The 17,009-nt window shown below is 37.2% G+C and overlaps 1 protein-coding gene across 2 annotated transcripts in view; it reads right to left on the minus strand.

The window, feature by feature from the left end:
• Window positions 1-17,009, minus strand: part of PPP1R1C (protein phosphatase 1 regulatory inhibitor subunit 1C) — a 113,204-nt gene that overhangs the window by 41,702 nt on the left and 54,493 nt on the right. For both annotated transcript variants that reach the window (XM_081814039.1, XM_006726933.3), the window contains exons 3-4: window positions 16,575-16,612; window positions 14,455-14,515 (exon numbers count right to left, since the gene is read on the minus strand). In XM_081814039.1, coding sequence (XP_081670165.1) covers window positions 14,455-14,515; window positions 16,575-16,612 — 99 coding nt within the window. The remainder of the gene's footprint in view (window positions 1-14,454; window positions 14,516-16,574; window positions 16,613-17,009) is intronic.

The following is a 17,009-nucleotide window of genomic DNA, read 5'->3' on the forward strand; positions in this document are numbered from 1 at the left end:
GGAGTGGAGGGGGGTGGGAGGGATGGGGTGGCTGTGTGATAGACATTGGGGAGTGTATGTGCTATGGTGAGTGCTGTGAATTGTATAAGACTGATGAATCACAGATCTGTACCCCTGAAACAAATAATATATATTAATAAAAATAAATAAATGAAAAAAATACTGCTGTCCGTATAATGTTATGGAACTTATCGTTACTTCTTTTTTTTTTTTTAAAGATTTTATTTATTTATTTGAGAGAGAGAATGAGAGAGAGCACATGAGAGGGGGGAGGGTCAGAGGGAGAAGCAGACTCCCCGCCGAGCAGGGAGCCCGATGCGGGACTCGATCCAGGGACTCCAGGATCATGACCCGAGCCGAAGGCAGTCGCTTAACCAACTGAGCCACCCAGGTGCCCCTTATCGTTACTTCTTACACAACTTACTTTTTCACTTGACTACATTTTTCCTAAGTACAGAGACTGCATTTAACTCATCCTGAACTAACAGAGCCTAATATATGACCTGGAAGAGAGTAGGCATTTTATACGGGGTTGTAGAACGAATAAGTGAGTGAATAAAATACACACCAGAAATTTATAATTTTTTTCCATATGGCTAAAATTAAGCTATTAAATTCACATTTTTTTTTTAAAGGTTTTATTTATTTGACAAAGAGAAAGACAGCCAGAGAGGGAACACAAGCAGGGGGAGTGGGAGAGGGAGAAGCAGGCTTCCCGCGGAGCAGGGAGCCTGATGCGGGGCTCGATCCCAGGACTCTGGGATCATGACCTGAGCCGAAGGCAGACGCTTAACGACTGAGCCACCCAGGCGCCCCTAAATTCACATTTTTAAACCAGAAAGATTATTCACTCACTGATTCAGCATTTACTAAGAGCCTTCTGCAAGACAAATGGAAGACAAATAAGACATTGGTTGTGTCCTCAAGGAATTCTGTCTAGCTAAGTGGGATTACAGATACATACAAATAGGTGTGTATAATGTATTCTGAGCCTTGAACTACCACAGCTCAAAGAATTTAGAAGTGGGGCGGGGAACAGAAAAAAAAGCATTCTATGCAAATGAAGCTTCAGAGCAAATGCTCAGGCTAGAAACCATGTATTATTTTCAAGGAACTCAGTACAGCTCAGCATTGCAGGGGCCTGAAATACAAGAGGCAGGAGGTGGGGCTAGACAGGTATGAGGCGCCAGATCTTACACAGTCCTCCACATTCTTTCCAGGGCCTTATTCTAAAGGAATTGGTACACATTTGAAAGGTCATAAAACAAAATGTCATGGGGTCAGATTTGTGTGGTCAGTTGTCAGGGGTTAGAGGAAAGGTGGATTGGAGAGAGACAAGATAAAGGCAAGCTTAGTCTGAGTACAAAATTGTTATTATATAGGGACCTATAAGATGAGCCTAAAATACAAAATAATTAAAAACAAAGGTGCTAAGCATTCCGTAGGACCTTTGGTAAAAAAGATCTTATAAAAACTTTCCATTAAGTTATGAGGTTGAGGGATCACTGGATTTTATTAGGGTAAACAGGATGGGTACAGTAAATGGAAAACATGAGGCCTATTGTTATTCTAACAAAAAAGCAAAAAAGGCTCATGTCACAAGTTAGCCTTGTAAAGAAGAATGACATTTAACATGGGAACCCTGCTCTTCTGTGAACCTCACTTTCCTCTAAAATAAAAGATCCTGCTTATCTTATAAGCTTGCTGTAAAAACAAATAGATTATACAAAAACATGTACGTTGCAGCACTACACAAGTATAAGGTGTTATAAATGTTACTTTTTTAAATCTCTGATTTAAGTAAAGCAAATAACCAATCTCCAAGATGACTGCATATCTAACTCCACATCCATAAAACAGCAATACAAATGTCATCCCAGAAACATTGTATTAGGTTTTAAATGAAGGAAGGCAAGCCCATAAAGACAACATCTGCTCTTAGGCACTGTTTTTTCTTCCCAGAATTTCCATTAGCATTAATAAGAGTGGGGAGTGTACATCTGTATGCTGATAGTGTAGTATTAACCCTCCTAAATGCTAATGGATATGATCCACATACATTTCTGCAGAGCAAGAAATAGATTTCTCTATTTTTAGTAACTACGTACTGATGCATACATACATTTTATAGTATACTGACTCAAACAGAAAATAAAATTGTAACGTGAGGGCTTCTTGGAGAAAAGGTGATTCTAAGACTGGGGCAGGAAATACACAAATGAGCCTGGAGGATCTTGAAGTGCCAGAAGGTAAGAATATGCTAAAACAAACAAACAAACAAATGAATAAAACAACAACAAAACCCCCATAATAATGGGTATGTCCAAGGGAATAGGGATTAACCAGGAAAACTCCCTAGACCCAAACCTGGAACAATTTGTGCAACAAAATAAAGTCGTGCTGATTTATAATCTAAAGTATAAAATAAATATCCATGACTCCATACTGATAAAAATAAATGATTGAATAAATAAAGAGAGGAGAAGAAACAAATGTCCTGTGCAGAAAAATTCCAAATAATTTATACATTTCCTTCAAGAAGGCGGAATACAACCTCTCCCTCATTAAGTGTGAACTACATGTGGGGACTTCATTCCAAAGAGTACAGGATGGAAAGGAAGTAAAAAACAGTAACTTTCCTGTAGAGCATCTTGGCAAATGCCACCTCCAGTCAGTGATCAAGGTCAACATCAACAGTGGTAAGTCAGGGTAACTGTAGGTACCTTGGATACCATGTGATGAAAAGGTATATCCGCAGTCTTTCTCCCCAAAACCCACAAACCCAGTCTAATCAGGAGAAAATCATCAGACAAATCCCAATAGAAGAACCTTTTAGAAAATACCTGCCCAGTATTATTCAAAACTGTCAAAGTCATCAAAAATAAGGAAAGTCTGAGAAACTGTCACAACCAAGGGGAGCCTAAGAAGACTTGATAACTAAATGTAATATGGTGTCCTGGATGGGTTGCTAGCACAGAAAAAGGACATTAGGTAAAAATTAAACAATAGTAAATAAAATATGGACTTTAGTTAATAATAATGTATCAATATCAGTTTATTAATTATAAAAAATATACTATATTAATATATGGTATAAACCCAGTAGGGGAAACTGAATGCAGGGCCCTTGGGATCTCCGTATTATCATCATAATTCTTCTGAAAATCTAAAACTGTCCTAAAATATAAAGTTTATTTTTAAAGTATAATTTGAGCTGGAAATTACTGCTTTAAAAGTAACCTTCTTAAGAGGAAAGACAAAGATGTGAACCAGAACTTTTAAAATGGAATCAAATGCACAAGGATTTCCAAATGCTTTGGAAAGTGTTGTCTTCATAGTCCATTAGTGGGACCTCTTTAAACTTTGGTATTGCAGCAGAGGTCCCATGCAGGATTTCACTCTCTACACTAGGCTGTCATCGTAAATGCTTTTCAAGTTCACATGAATAGGAGGAATGAAAATGGTGAGCTACATATCCCACTTTTCCATGACCTGGTCTGTTTTACTCTCCAGGCACATGTGTACAGATAACTGTTCCTTCTGTGATATGAAAGTGGCTTCACTCTCCTGTCCCCCAGGCCTAGTAAGTCTTCTCAGATCTCTGATAACTCTGTCAAATCCCTATTGAAGGATTCACTTGGATGTGCTCTACCTGTGTACTTCGGTGTTGCTTCCTTTAGATTGGTCTACCATTGGGAAGAGACTTTGCTTTTCATCTCTGTAGATACGACAATTTATTGCAGTATTTGATACACAGTGGAAGCTCATATGTGATTTGTGGAAGAATATGATTAGTGTTTATACAACTGAATTTTACAATTTACATATTTGGAAATAATCTTGACACTGTATCCTAATGAATCTGTTCCAACCAAATGCAGAAGTTTATCTCCTTCCCTCCTTCTAAGATATGAGGCAATTTTTAAAGTTGCATATTATTTATACAACAATGTAAATTTAAAAGATTAATTTAAAAATAGGTAAATATACACAAACACACGAATGGAACCATATTGACAAAGAGTGGTCTCCTTTTCAAAGTATAAGTAGTACCACATGAGATTAAGTTTCTTGTCTCAAATATTAAAGTTGCAATTTAATTCATCTAAGGTCCTTTAGGCCTCTCAACCTAATAATCATTGACAATGCTATAAAATATGAAGTCCACTCATACTTCTGGCATTTTCCTCTTGCTTCACTCTCTCTCAGTGTTGAACTCAGAAAAAAAGACATCATAGTGGCTTTCAAGAAAGGGACAATCTCATATCAGTTTTCCACACTAACACCACCCTCTCCACTTAAAGATATGAGGAAAGATGAACAAATACTTAGTGGAAGAAATTAAAGAGAAGTGAAGGAAGTGGATCTAGAAATAGAAACATACTTTTTTTTTTTTTAAGAAATAAGCAAGACTTGTGTATCTTTAGAATGTTCCTTGTTATCTAGAAATCTGTTAAAATGTTTCTTGAATTGCATAAATAAACCCTACCCTACACAGTAAATAAATCAAGTCAGCACAAACAAAAAAGCCAAGGTTTAGAAAGGCAAATGTGATGAATACCTGGAAAACACCCACAGAAGGACAGAAATGTTTTAAAAAGAATGTAGTATGGTAGACATTGCCTGATGAGAAATTAAAAGATCTTGCAAATTCTCTCTCTGCCTTCAATTTTGACTGTGCAGGGGGTGATAAGAACAGGCTGATCTATTCCTTCTGAGTATTCTTTCAGTCACAATTATAACAGGCTTGATTTCAGGAGGAAAGAATTGGTTACAATTCAATATAATCATTGTTAATCTACCTTGGTTGGCTAATTATAGGCTGAATTTATATGATGTGATTCCTGCTCATCCTTCTGGCTAGACATATCTGTTGCATAATCTTTAGCAATCCCTAAATTCACCATTAACCATCACTTTGTTCTTATGCTTTTTTGAAATATAAGATTTATAAATTAAATACAAATACTTCTGCAAGGGCTGTTAGCTGGGAAATGAGGGACACAGTGTCTGAGGTGAAATGAAGGAAAAGCCAGTTGGGTTTTGTTGAAAAGGAACTGAAAAGGTTAAAGACTAGTTGCACAAATCCACCTGAGACAGGTGCAAATAAAAGTGGAGCAAATGTTGCAAAGCTGGGTAATCCACATGCTTATCAGATGGGCACTCTTAGGTGGATAGGCACCTTATAGGATTGGACACCTCTAACCCTGACTTTTCAATTCCCACCAGGGTAAGAGCAAAATCCTGGCATGTATTTCATTCTCCCCCAAGTCCTTTTCTCCCCCTTCCATCCCTCTCCTGGGTTCCTTCCTCCCTTCTCCCAGGCTCAGTGGAAATGGAAAAGGAGTGCACCTGACTCTTCATCCAGGGTTCAAAGAAGTATTCGAAGTAGTTCCTGCCTAGCCATGCCTGTTCTAAACATGCTCTTTTCACATATTGTTTTCTTATGTCTCTACAGCAATACTGTGGGGTAAGTATCATCAATATCTTACCGATGAGAAAAGAGAGGTTAAACTCCTTGACTTGCTGAAGCTGAAGAGTTAATAAACAGTGGCGCTGAGGTTTGAACCCTGATTGCTTGCCCCCCAAAGTCCATGTCCCTTCATGTTGGGTCCAGTAAAATTATTATGATCAATGGCTTTCCCTGATTTGAAGATTATCCTTCAGTTATTATTATATGTCACATCCTTGCCACTGTCATCCACCACCCTCTAAAAACTTATTCAGCTTTTTTATGGTTTCCCATCCTAGGTTATTCCTTATTTGCATTTATTGCTTAAGTATGAGAAGAGGCTGAGTTAAGATAAAATATTGAGATCACAACCATCCTTGGAGAAAATAAAATGTAGGAGTTCCAATGCTGCAAGCATTCAAAGACCTCTTTGACATACCAGAGGAACAACCTCTGGACACCAAAGTAACTAAAACTTTCTTTTAAAGAAATTACAAAGAATGAGAGGATCCTTTTTAGAAGTACACATAACATCTGACTTACTATGCATTAAAAATGGTAATGTAATACTAACAGAGCCTGCTATACAATGTAATTTTCAGTCAGCTGCTTCATTTCATGTTCAAATTTCCTTTTTAAATCAATAGCACTTGCTTTGCTTTCTTCAGTTGAAGGCATTTTTGCATTCCAGTAAAACACGCACACACACAAAATGAGGATGGAAATGAGTCAGCTATTTCCTGTCCCAAGACTCAAACCTACTTTTGCTTTTCTGAAAACGTGATTTAAGCTATCCAACAATAATTTAATTGGCTACGATGTAAATTACAAGGCTGACCACCATATAAACACCAAAAAAGTGCACATGAGTATTCAGTAGTTAGCTGTCATTTTTCTGATAATCCTCAGAACTTTCTACTTACATAATTATAAAGCACTATATTACAAAGGGTAATAGAAAAGTCTGTTTTCTACCCCAACTTCAACTTCTGTCATTTCTATGCATCAAACACATTATAAATTTATGACTCATCTGTATAGATGAAAAAATGTAGTCAGCACAAAATATCTGAAACACAACAATGTATCTAACAATAGTGTTCATAATATCCTCTGGTTTTATGGGATGGAGTCCTGATATAGAAGTCTATTTGATAATTGATTGAAAGGTGGCTTTCAGGGGGATTGATGTCAACTAGAGAGAGATATGTATGCTACTAGGCCCTGTTCTGTTTGATATGTTTTTTACAAGTGTGGATAAAAATACCAAAGATAAGCTTATCTTATCTGTGGATGATACATGATTGAGATAAGAAATGGATGATAGAATCACAGTACAAAATATGACATGTTCATGTGACAGCCTGATTCTAACAAGAGGAAATTCAATTGGGATGACAACACTGTCTTACTTTTTCGTTAAAAAAAGACGTATGTTAAAATGGGAAATGCATGGTGAGTAAGAGGGCTTAAAAGCAATACATAAAAAAGGCTTGGGGGCGCCTGGGTGGCTCAGCTGGTTAAGCGACTGCCTTTGGCTCAGGTCATGATCCTGGAGTCCTGGGATCGAGTCCCACATCGGGCTCCCTGCTCAGCAGGGAGTCTGCTTCTCCCTCTGACCTTCTTCCCTCTCATGCTCTCTCTCATTCTCTCTCTCAAATAAATAAATAAAATCTTTAAAAAAAAAAAAAGGCTTGGAAATTTTGAGTTTATAGTAAGTTCACTATTTTTCATCAATGCATATGGCTGCCAGAAAAAGTTAATAAGATTTTAGGTTGCATTATTAGAGTTAAATAATCTGGGAGGAAGGAGGTGATAGGCATAATGGAAGTCTCTGTTCTATTCCGATCAAACCACACTTAAATATAAGGTTGCTATTGAATGATGCAGTTCTAGAATGATATAGGCAAAGTGGAGCTTATTAGGAGATCAAGAAAGAATGTAAAAAAAAAAAAAAAAACCCAGAATGGCAGGCATAACTGATATTGAGATATTTTAACCTTGAAAGACGTAAATTAAGGGTGAGGTGAGGACCCAATAAATATCCTGAAATATTTAGATAGTTGCAATTTTAAATTTTGCCACAAACAGTAACAAGATATAAAACAATACATGAATACAAATTTCTAGGGCCCTCAACAGAAAAAAGGTCTTTCTAATAGACCAGAGAAAAGGTAGATATCATTAGGAAATGACTGATTCACCAACACTTGTGCATTGGGTATATTTTAAAAAATTATTTAAAAATATATTTATAAGCATTGCTTATGTCCCAAGCATTATGTGAAGCCCTGCAGATATGGTAGTAAATAAAATAGACACTATCACTGTTGCCACACACATTACTTGCAGTCTAGTTGAAGAGAGAGACATTAGTAAATAGCTGGACATCATATTTATTTGCTAGGAAAGAACTGTAGAGATTATAACTATCAATAGGGAGTTTATAGCTATAGAGAATTTAGATTGGAGGGTTAGCTCCTTTCAGAAACTGATCTTTAAGGACAGGGCTTGAATGATAAGTAGGAGTTCGCCAGTAAAGAATGGGGATAAGAAGGAGGCAGGGAAGCACATTCTAGGTGAAGGGAAGAATGTGTGAATCTTTCCTGAACCAGCAAAGAGCTTGGTGTATTTCAGAAGCTGGCAGAATACCAGCATGTCTGGGACCTAGTCGGGGAGAGAAGAGGCAGATTGGAGCCATGGGCCAGTAAGCTTTGAAAACTTTGCTCTGGAATAGGGATTTTATCTAATGGAATTGGGGAGCTATTAAAGAGTTTTAACCAAGGAAATAGCATATAAAATTCACTTTGGCTACAGTATAGAAAACTCCTGGGAGGCAAGAAGAGAAAGACTAGATGTTGTTGAGTAACCAGTTACAAGCATAGCTTGATTTATTGTACTTCTCTTTATTGCACACTGTAGATACTGAGTTTTTTTTTTACACATTGAAGGTTTGTGGCAACACTGCATTAAGCAAGTCTATTGGTACAGTTTTTTCAATAGCATTTGCACACTTTGTGTCTTTGTATCACATTTTGGTAATTCTCACAATATTTCACACTTTTTCTTTTCTTTCTTTTTTTTTTTTTTAAAGATTTTATTTATTTATTTGACAGAGAGAGACACAGCGAGAGAGGGAACACAAGCAGGGGAAGTGGGAGAGGGAGAAGCAGGCTTCCCACGGAGCAGGGAGCCCGATGTGGGGCTCGATCCCAGGACTCTGGGATCATGACCTGAGACGCTTAACGACTGAGTCACCCAGGTGCCCCTATTTCACACTTTTTCATTGTTATTATATTATGGTGATCTCTGATTAAGGATCTTTGACATTACTACTGTAATTGTTTTGGAGCGCCAGGAACTGTGCCTAAATGATGGTGAACTTAATTGAAAGGTGTGTGTTCTGATTAATTCACCGAACAGCTATTACCTACCTCTCTCCCTCCTTCTCCTTGGGCCTCCCTATTCCCTGAGACACAACAATATTGAAATTAGGCCAATTAATAACCCTACAATGGCCTCTAAGTGCTCAAGTGAAAGGAAGGGCCGCAAGTCGCTCACGTTAAATCAAAAGTTAGACATGATTAAGCTTAGTGAGGAAGACATGTCAAAAGCCAAGATAGGTCAAAAGCTAGGCCTCTTGCGCCTAGTTAGCCAAACTGTGAATGCAAAGGAAAGTTTTTAAAGGAAATTAAAAGTGCTACTCCAGTGAACACACACATGATAAAGAAGTGAGACAGTCTTACTGTTGATATGGAGAAAGTTTGAGTGGTCTGGATAGAAGATCAAACCAGCCTCAATATTCCCTAAACCAAAGCTTAATCCAGAGCAAGGCCTTAATTCTCTTCAGTTCTATGAAGGCTGAGAGAGGTGAGGAAGCTACAGAATAAAAGTTTGAGGTTGTTTTTTGTTTTGTTTTGTTTTGTTTTTAAGAGAGAGAGCACACAAGTTGGGGTAGGGGGTGGGCAGAGGGAGAAGGAGAGAGAATCTTAAGCAGGCTCCATGCCTAGCATGGAGCCCGATGTGGACTCCATCTCACGACCCTGAGATCATGACCTGAGCCGAAATCAAGAGTTGGATGCTTAACCGACTGAGCCACCCAGGTACCTCTGGTTTATGAGGTTTAAAGAAAGAAGCCATCTCCATAACATAAAAGAGGAAGATGAAGCAGCAAGTACTGATGTAGAAGCTGTAGCAAGTTATCCAGAAGATCTAGCCATGATAATTAATGACTAGAGATATGGCTACGCTAAACAACAAATCTTCAATGTGGATGAAACAGCCTTCTGTTGGAAGAAGATGTCATCTAGGACTTCCACAGCTAGAGAGGAAGAGTCAATGCCTGGCTTCAAAACTTCAAATGATAGGCTGACTCTCTTGTTACGGGCTATGTAGCTGGTGACTAAATTGAAGCCAGTGCTCATTTACAATTCTGACAATCCTAGGGCCCTTAAGAATTATGATAAATCTACTCTGCCTATACTCCATAAATGGAAAAACAAAGCATGAATGACAGCGTATCTGTTTATAAAATGGTTTACTTAATATTTTAAAGCCCACTATGAGAACTACTGCTCAGAAAAAAAAGATTCCTTTTAAAAGATTACTGCTCAATGACAATGCATTTGATCACACAAGATTTCTGATGGAGATGTACAAGATTAATGTTTTCATGCCTGCTAACACAATATCCATTCTGTAGCTCATGGGTCAAGGAGTAATTTTGACTTTTGAGTCTTATTAATTAAGAAATACATTTCATAAAGCTATAGCTGCCATAGAAAATGATTCCTCTGATAGATCTGAGTAAAGCAAATCAAAACTTTCTGGAAAGGATTCATTATTCTAGGTGCTACTGAGAACATTCGTGATTCATGGGAGGAGGTCAAAATATCAACATTAATAGGAGTTTGGAAAAAGTTGATTTCAATCCTCATGGATGACTCTGAGGGGGTTCAAGACTTCAGTGGAGGAAGTATCTGCAGATGAGGTGGGAACAGCAAAAGACTAGAATGACAAGTGGAGCCTGAAGATGTGACTGAATTGCTGGAATCTCATGATGAAACCTTAACAAATGAGGAGTTTCTTCTTATGGTTGAGCAAAGAAAGTAGTTTCTTAAGATGAAATCTATTCCTGATGAAGATGCTGTGAAGACTGTTGAAATGACAACAAAGGATTTAGAATACTCCATAAACTTAGTTGATAAAACAGTGGCAGGGTTTGAAAGGATTGACTTCAAGTTTGAAAGAAGTTCTATTGTGGGTAAAATGCTTTCAAACAGCAACACATGCTACATGCTTCCTTTCATTTGTGAAAGGAAGAGTCCATTGATGCGGCAAACTTCACTGTTGTCCTATTTAAAGAAATTGCCACAAGGGCGCCTGGGTAGCTCAGTTGGTTAACCATCTGACTCTTGATCTTACCTGAGGTCATGACCTCAGGGTTGTAAGATCAAGCCCCTGGGATTGGCTCCATGCTCAGCAGGGAGTCTGCTAAAAATTCTCTCTCTCCCTCTATCTCTGCCTCTCTCCCTGCTTGCACTCACTTGTGTGCCCTCTCTCTAAAATAAATAAATAAAAATCTTAAAAAAAAAAAAAGTAATTGCCACAGCCACCCCAGCCTTTGGCAACCGCCACCCTGATCAGTCAGCAGCCATCAATATGGAGGCAAGACCCTCCACCAGCAAAAAGATTATAGCTTGCTGAAAATTCAGACGATGGTTAGTATTTTTTAGCAATAAAGTATTTTCAAATGAAGGCATATACATTTTTTTTAGACATAATGCTATTGCAAACTTAATAGACTACACTATAGCGTAAGCATAGCTTTTATATGCACTGTGGAACTAAAAAATTCATTTGATTTGCTTTATAGCAGTGGTTTAGAATACCTTCAAAGTATGTCTATATATCCTGGCAAAGAGATGATTGTGATTTGAAATATGGTGGTGATATCGGAGATAAGAGAAGAGAAAAGATGGGAGAGATAAGAGATACTAATGGGGGAAACCCATGAGAGCTAGTGTTCTACTATTGAAGAGAGTGAAAGAGAGGGAGGATCCCTGGAAGCTCTCAGAACTCGGCAATATTCAGCTAGGCAGATGGATATTCCACTTGCTGAGAAGGGAAACAGTACAAGACAAACTGATTTGGTGTTGAGAAGATTCAAAAGTCAGTCTTGAACATATTAATTTTGATCTCATTATTTTGATCTCCATGAGACATGTTAGGTAGGTGATTGGATATTTGAGTCTGGTCAATCTTTAGACTTGCTGCAGCAGAATCACTTGGAACTTTTGATTATCTGACTCCACCTCAGGCCTAATATACTGGAATCTGCAAGAAGACATAGCCAATGTAATACCTTGAGGTTAGATGCAGTGGAAAAAATTCAGTCATCACTTGATAGTTGCCCTAGTTAACATTTAAGCTCCTTGAACATGCTGAATGCCTATAATGTTATGAATAGAAAGACAGCCAGACCAAGTACTAAATCTGTTATTATGTTCTAAGAGTAAATGTGCTGGACAAACCATGAAATGCCTCTGAAGGAAGACAGCCATATACAGATTCTTCTATTTACATTTCCATATTTGTATCATATGGTGCTGCCACCTTGGCCACAAACTAATTGATCCAGGTACCAGGCCCTAAAAGGCAACCACCCAATGATTCCAGTGGTCACGGAGATGATCTTTCTTAAGAATCCAGCCCAACTGATGCATCATTCTGGATGGTAATTCATTTACCAAATCATATTTTTCTCTTTGACCAGAGGGGAGAGGAGTGAGAAAAATTAAAACTAGAAAAACAGAAGCATTGGATAAGTAGACCTGGACATGTCTCTGTTTGCTGAAACCTGGTGGAGACATAAGTACCACTGTTAATGAAAGAGAAAAACTAAATGTACTTAAGAGATAGACTAATCTGTCCATGCATTAATTGAAACAGAAATAGTTGGGATGTAGCATCTCTCCCCTCTTGCCACTTTGGTTTCTATACCTGGTAATTCCTCACAACTGAGCAAAGGAAGGGAGAAGGAAGAATTTTGGCCAGTTTGTTTTTGTTTCGTTGGTTTTGTTGTATTTTGTTTTGTTCACTAACCAGTTATTTGCTAGGTCTTTCAAGAAGTCCTCCTTGGCCTTTCTGTAGAGTAATTTTTTTAGAACTATTAATCACATCTGTTGCTGCTTTGCTCTCCTAGCAAAAAAATTTTTTTATACTCAGTAATGTATAATGATGTTCCACTGCATTTTGAAGAAAATTACACATTTCAGAGCCATTGTATTATTGTATTTAGCATCTCAATAACATTTCCTTTGCTAATTCATCTTTCTTATGATTGATTTCTTAATGTGCCCACAATGCACCATATGTTACCATAGCTTAATTTTGTCTTGAAATATTCATTTCTAGCTCTTGTGGACAGGTAGACTGAATAAAATATGTGGATTTGGCTTTCTCTATCTCTCTCTCCCTTTTTTTAATCAGAAGCAGGAGATTTACCCAGGTATTTACTGGTTATAAATGAGGACCTAAGTGGCTTGTAATAACATCCTGGTAGCCTCTTGAAAGAATTACTGTGCTTTCCCAAGCCTTTAACTCATGACCAAACTGTCACTGAACAGCCATCTTGGAGAGATAGACAGTAGTAAAGTAAGGTCACATGTGAAAATATGCAATATGACTAACTTCCCTAAATGTTAGGATCCCACATTCTTATGATATTTGAGAGCTAAATATAATCAAAGCTCTTGGGGCTTTGATTTTAAGAATTTCCTTTAAAAATAATATTATTCTCTGAGGACATGAGAACAGTATTACTTTATTTAGTTAAGCCATCCTAAAATAGAACAGAGGAAATTATTAAATTGTGAACATATATCTTTTACTGTTGCCCATTCATGCCAAAACTGATGTGTCTTAAAAGTACAAGATGACTTACAATAGGAAATAGATCTTCAAATGAGTATATTAATCTTTGGAGAGGGAAGCCTGATACTCTCAATAATTACCCTGGAAATACAGTACAATACTGATGACTGTGTTATTTACTGCAGTCTTACAAACAAACAAACAGGGTATTTTATAGCTGCACAGGAAGGAAGTTTACTGAAAGTAGTTATTAATGTGTCCATTTATATTTCACCTCCCTGAAAAAAAGCCTCAAATCTAGAGAGAATACAGAGTGGAAAATTTCACTCCCAATTTAGACATCTCTCCAGACTCCAGAGGAAACTGCTCAGCTGGCCTCTCTTGTAGTAGAAACTGAGCTTGATGAGCCACTGGGCCAACGGCCCAAGTGACAGACTGGAACAGGAGCTACTGGACCGAGCACACTCTGCCTCATGTCAGGAACGTTTTTGTGTGAGAAATAAAAGAAGCCTTCCCTGGAACTGGTGTCAGTCAAAATTCTGACACACTTAGATGTTCTTTTAGCAGTTCCAGTTTTGGGGGAGAAATCTGGGAAAATGCCAGGATCTGAGCTAGCATTTTTAGTTGTTATTTGAACAGCTGTTACATGTATGGCTAATCACTGTTTCATTGGGTTTCTTAGAGCTATTCTTGACATAAGGCAATGAGGCAACACTTTACACTAAATATGCTCCAAATTCAAGTTATTCAACTTTTTATAAGCTAAGAAAAAAAATGGCAATGGTCTGGCACCACTGTCAAGGGTAATTAGGGATTCTGGAAAGATCCCTTCAAAGAAAATATGTGAGGAAGGGTAAAAGAAAAATCTTTGTCATTATTTTGGAAAATGAGAATTTCCAGACTGAAATTCTGAGACATCTCTAGTTATTCCTTTTTCAGCTACCTATTTTACTCTTGATGAAACTAAGTTTTAAATGGGTAAAATATCTTATTGAAAGTCACATTATCAAGTTGTAGAGCTAAGACTAGATCAAGCTTATAATCAAGCATATGGTCAATGAAAAGAGACAGCCTGCCAGCCATGAACTCAACACTCAGAGCAACCCGAAACAGTACCTGAACAGTACCTTTCATGGCCGGTGGTGTGTACACGCTCTGCTTCCTTTGCTTTGGGGATGCATTTTGTGACTGTGGACAAAGAGAAAAGAGGAAAAGCATTATTTGAGTAAAAATTAGCCCTGTGAGGGAAACAAACACTGTGCCATATTTCAAAGAGCTTTCTAATTCCCCCTGTTATGACATACAACTCAAATCAATGAGAAATTATACACATGTTCGCTGACAGCACAGTTTTAAGAGATATATAAAGCAATTTCATCATACAACTCTTTATCACAGTCCTGAAATTACTCTTTTTCTCACCTAGTAGCATTCATTTATTTTTAAAAGAAAGAGAGAAAGAGACAACAATCCCTTTTGTTTGGGAGAAAAAACACAACTGCCAGAACAATGTATACTCCAGAAAGTATGTCCATGGGATAACTATACCTGCTCAAAGGATTTTTGAGTGGTTCTGGATAGATAATGAGGGTTTGGGTACGTAACATCAATTTATAAACTTCTGGAATTGACATGTTCAATCTAACATCTCCATTTACTTGGAATTAGTGTTGAGATAATATTCTCTTCTATTTTCAACAGATAAATCAGTCCTTTCCTAACAAAACTGCTGTGTAACACTTACCTACATATACTAGATCAGGACTGAATTACTGAAGAGAGAATTTTTGCATTAAAAATTACAAAAATTGGAACATAGAAACATATTTCATGGTTAAAACCACAAACTAATCATATATATGTGAATATGTAAATAGTATTATTTATTATGGTAAAATACATATATATGGTCTATACTCCAATCAGAATATGTCAAAGATTCCTTTTTAATAGTGTGTTGATTTATGTTTCAATGTGGCAAAGGCAGTGGTCTTAATCAATGAGTTTTTGTGCCTCGATCATTTTTGCTTTGAAAAGGTTAGGTATAAGTAGTTACAAGACTCTTTTTGGGAATTATTCTAGGCAAAACTAGAAACTGTTTCATTGACAGTACACAGAATTTGAGGTATCTTCCCTTGTACATACTAAAGCTTATTTGCCTTCAAAAGTATCATCAAGATAGACATTTACTTGATGCAAAAACAATACATTAAAAAGTAAAAAATTTCAACCAATAGTTGTCAAATCCATATCAGCCAAACATATGGTACAAGCAAATTTCTCCAAAATAGAATGTTTCAGTACCACCAGTTCATTATGCACAGGTATAGACAGAGCGACTCTATATTAATGTTCAATGTGTGGACGATTGATATTTCTGATGTTCCTTTACTGTATTCAGTCTCATCTGGTTGATTTGAAGAAGCAATCACTTTTGGAATTTCTCATATTTATTTCCATATACACATTCAAAGATCAAGTGGAAAATTAATCCTACAGAAAAGTTTGTTTAGTACCATGTAGTAAAACTTCTTAAGCAATAAAAACTGCTTTATATGTATGTAAGAGTTCAGTTGTCAAAGCATTTTCACATACACAATCTCATTAAATTTTTAGAAAAGTCTTAAGAGATACTATTTGGTATTTTGTTCTTTCTACATTTTCCTCTGGGTATTGTATTGCTCTATGCCTAACTAATGCAGGCATGGGAATTGACTTGTATGTCTGCACACTAGTCAATATTAGTTCTATTTCTGAGCATAAGTTTACTCGCTTCCTTGTATTCAATATATTTTATATTATCAGCTCCCCTAGCCTCCCCTGGTTCCTATTTGTGTATGTGAACCTCTGACCTCAGGGTCTGCTCTTGGCTTCACATTCCAGAAGACCCTTTAAGAGGTGCCTGCTTCCTATCTTCTTGCTCCAGGATTCCAACAGTGGCTGGCCCTAGCCTGTAGTTGGTCATAAACAACTAGTCACTAAATTGAAAGTATCAATACTGTATCTTATCACTAAAAGCAATGGTTTATTTTACAAGTTTTTTCAGGGGTTGGCATTTCATAGGTTGAGAACCAAAGTAGCACAGAGGCAGAGATTTAATGACCCCATTTTACTGTTTCTTCAGTCAGGAAAAGCAAACTAGTTCTTATATCAATTGTCTTGACATATTTTATAAAACATTAAACCAACCTAATTATGTTTTTAATTGATTTGAACACCTATTTATACAAAATATAAGGAAACTTACTTCGGCTTGGGTGTTGGTCACCCTCTTGTCATCTATTTCTGCAAGAGAAGTAGATATATTTCATTAGAAAGGTGGTTTCTTCTTTATAATATGCATATTAACATTTTCAACAATTTGATAAAAAATAATTTAATAATCACCTTGTGTTTTTTTTTTTAAGATTTTGTTGATTTATTTGACAGAGAGAGAGAGAGAACACAAGCAGGGGGAGCGGCAGGCAGAGGTGGAGGCAGAGGGAGAAGCAGACTCCCCACTGAGCAGGGAGCCCGACGTGGGGCTCAATCCCAGGACTCTGAGATCATGACCTGAGCCTAAGGCAGACGCTTGGCCACCCAGACGCCCTGCCTTATGTTTATATAACATCTGTGGCTAAGGTAAAGGGAGACAGAAGGAGATGGTTTCCTTCTGAGATAATCTTTTCCCTAAGTTTTAAAA

This window comes from Leptonychotes weddellii, chromosome 3 (genome assembly GCF_054177405.1).
Source record: "Leptonychotes weddellii isolate Sample4059 chromosome 3, ASM5417740v2, whole genome shotgun sequence".
Taxonomy (NCBI): Eukaryota; Metazoa; Chordata; class Mammalia; order Carnivora; family Phocidae; genus Leptonychotes; species Leptonychotes weddellii.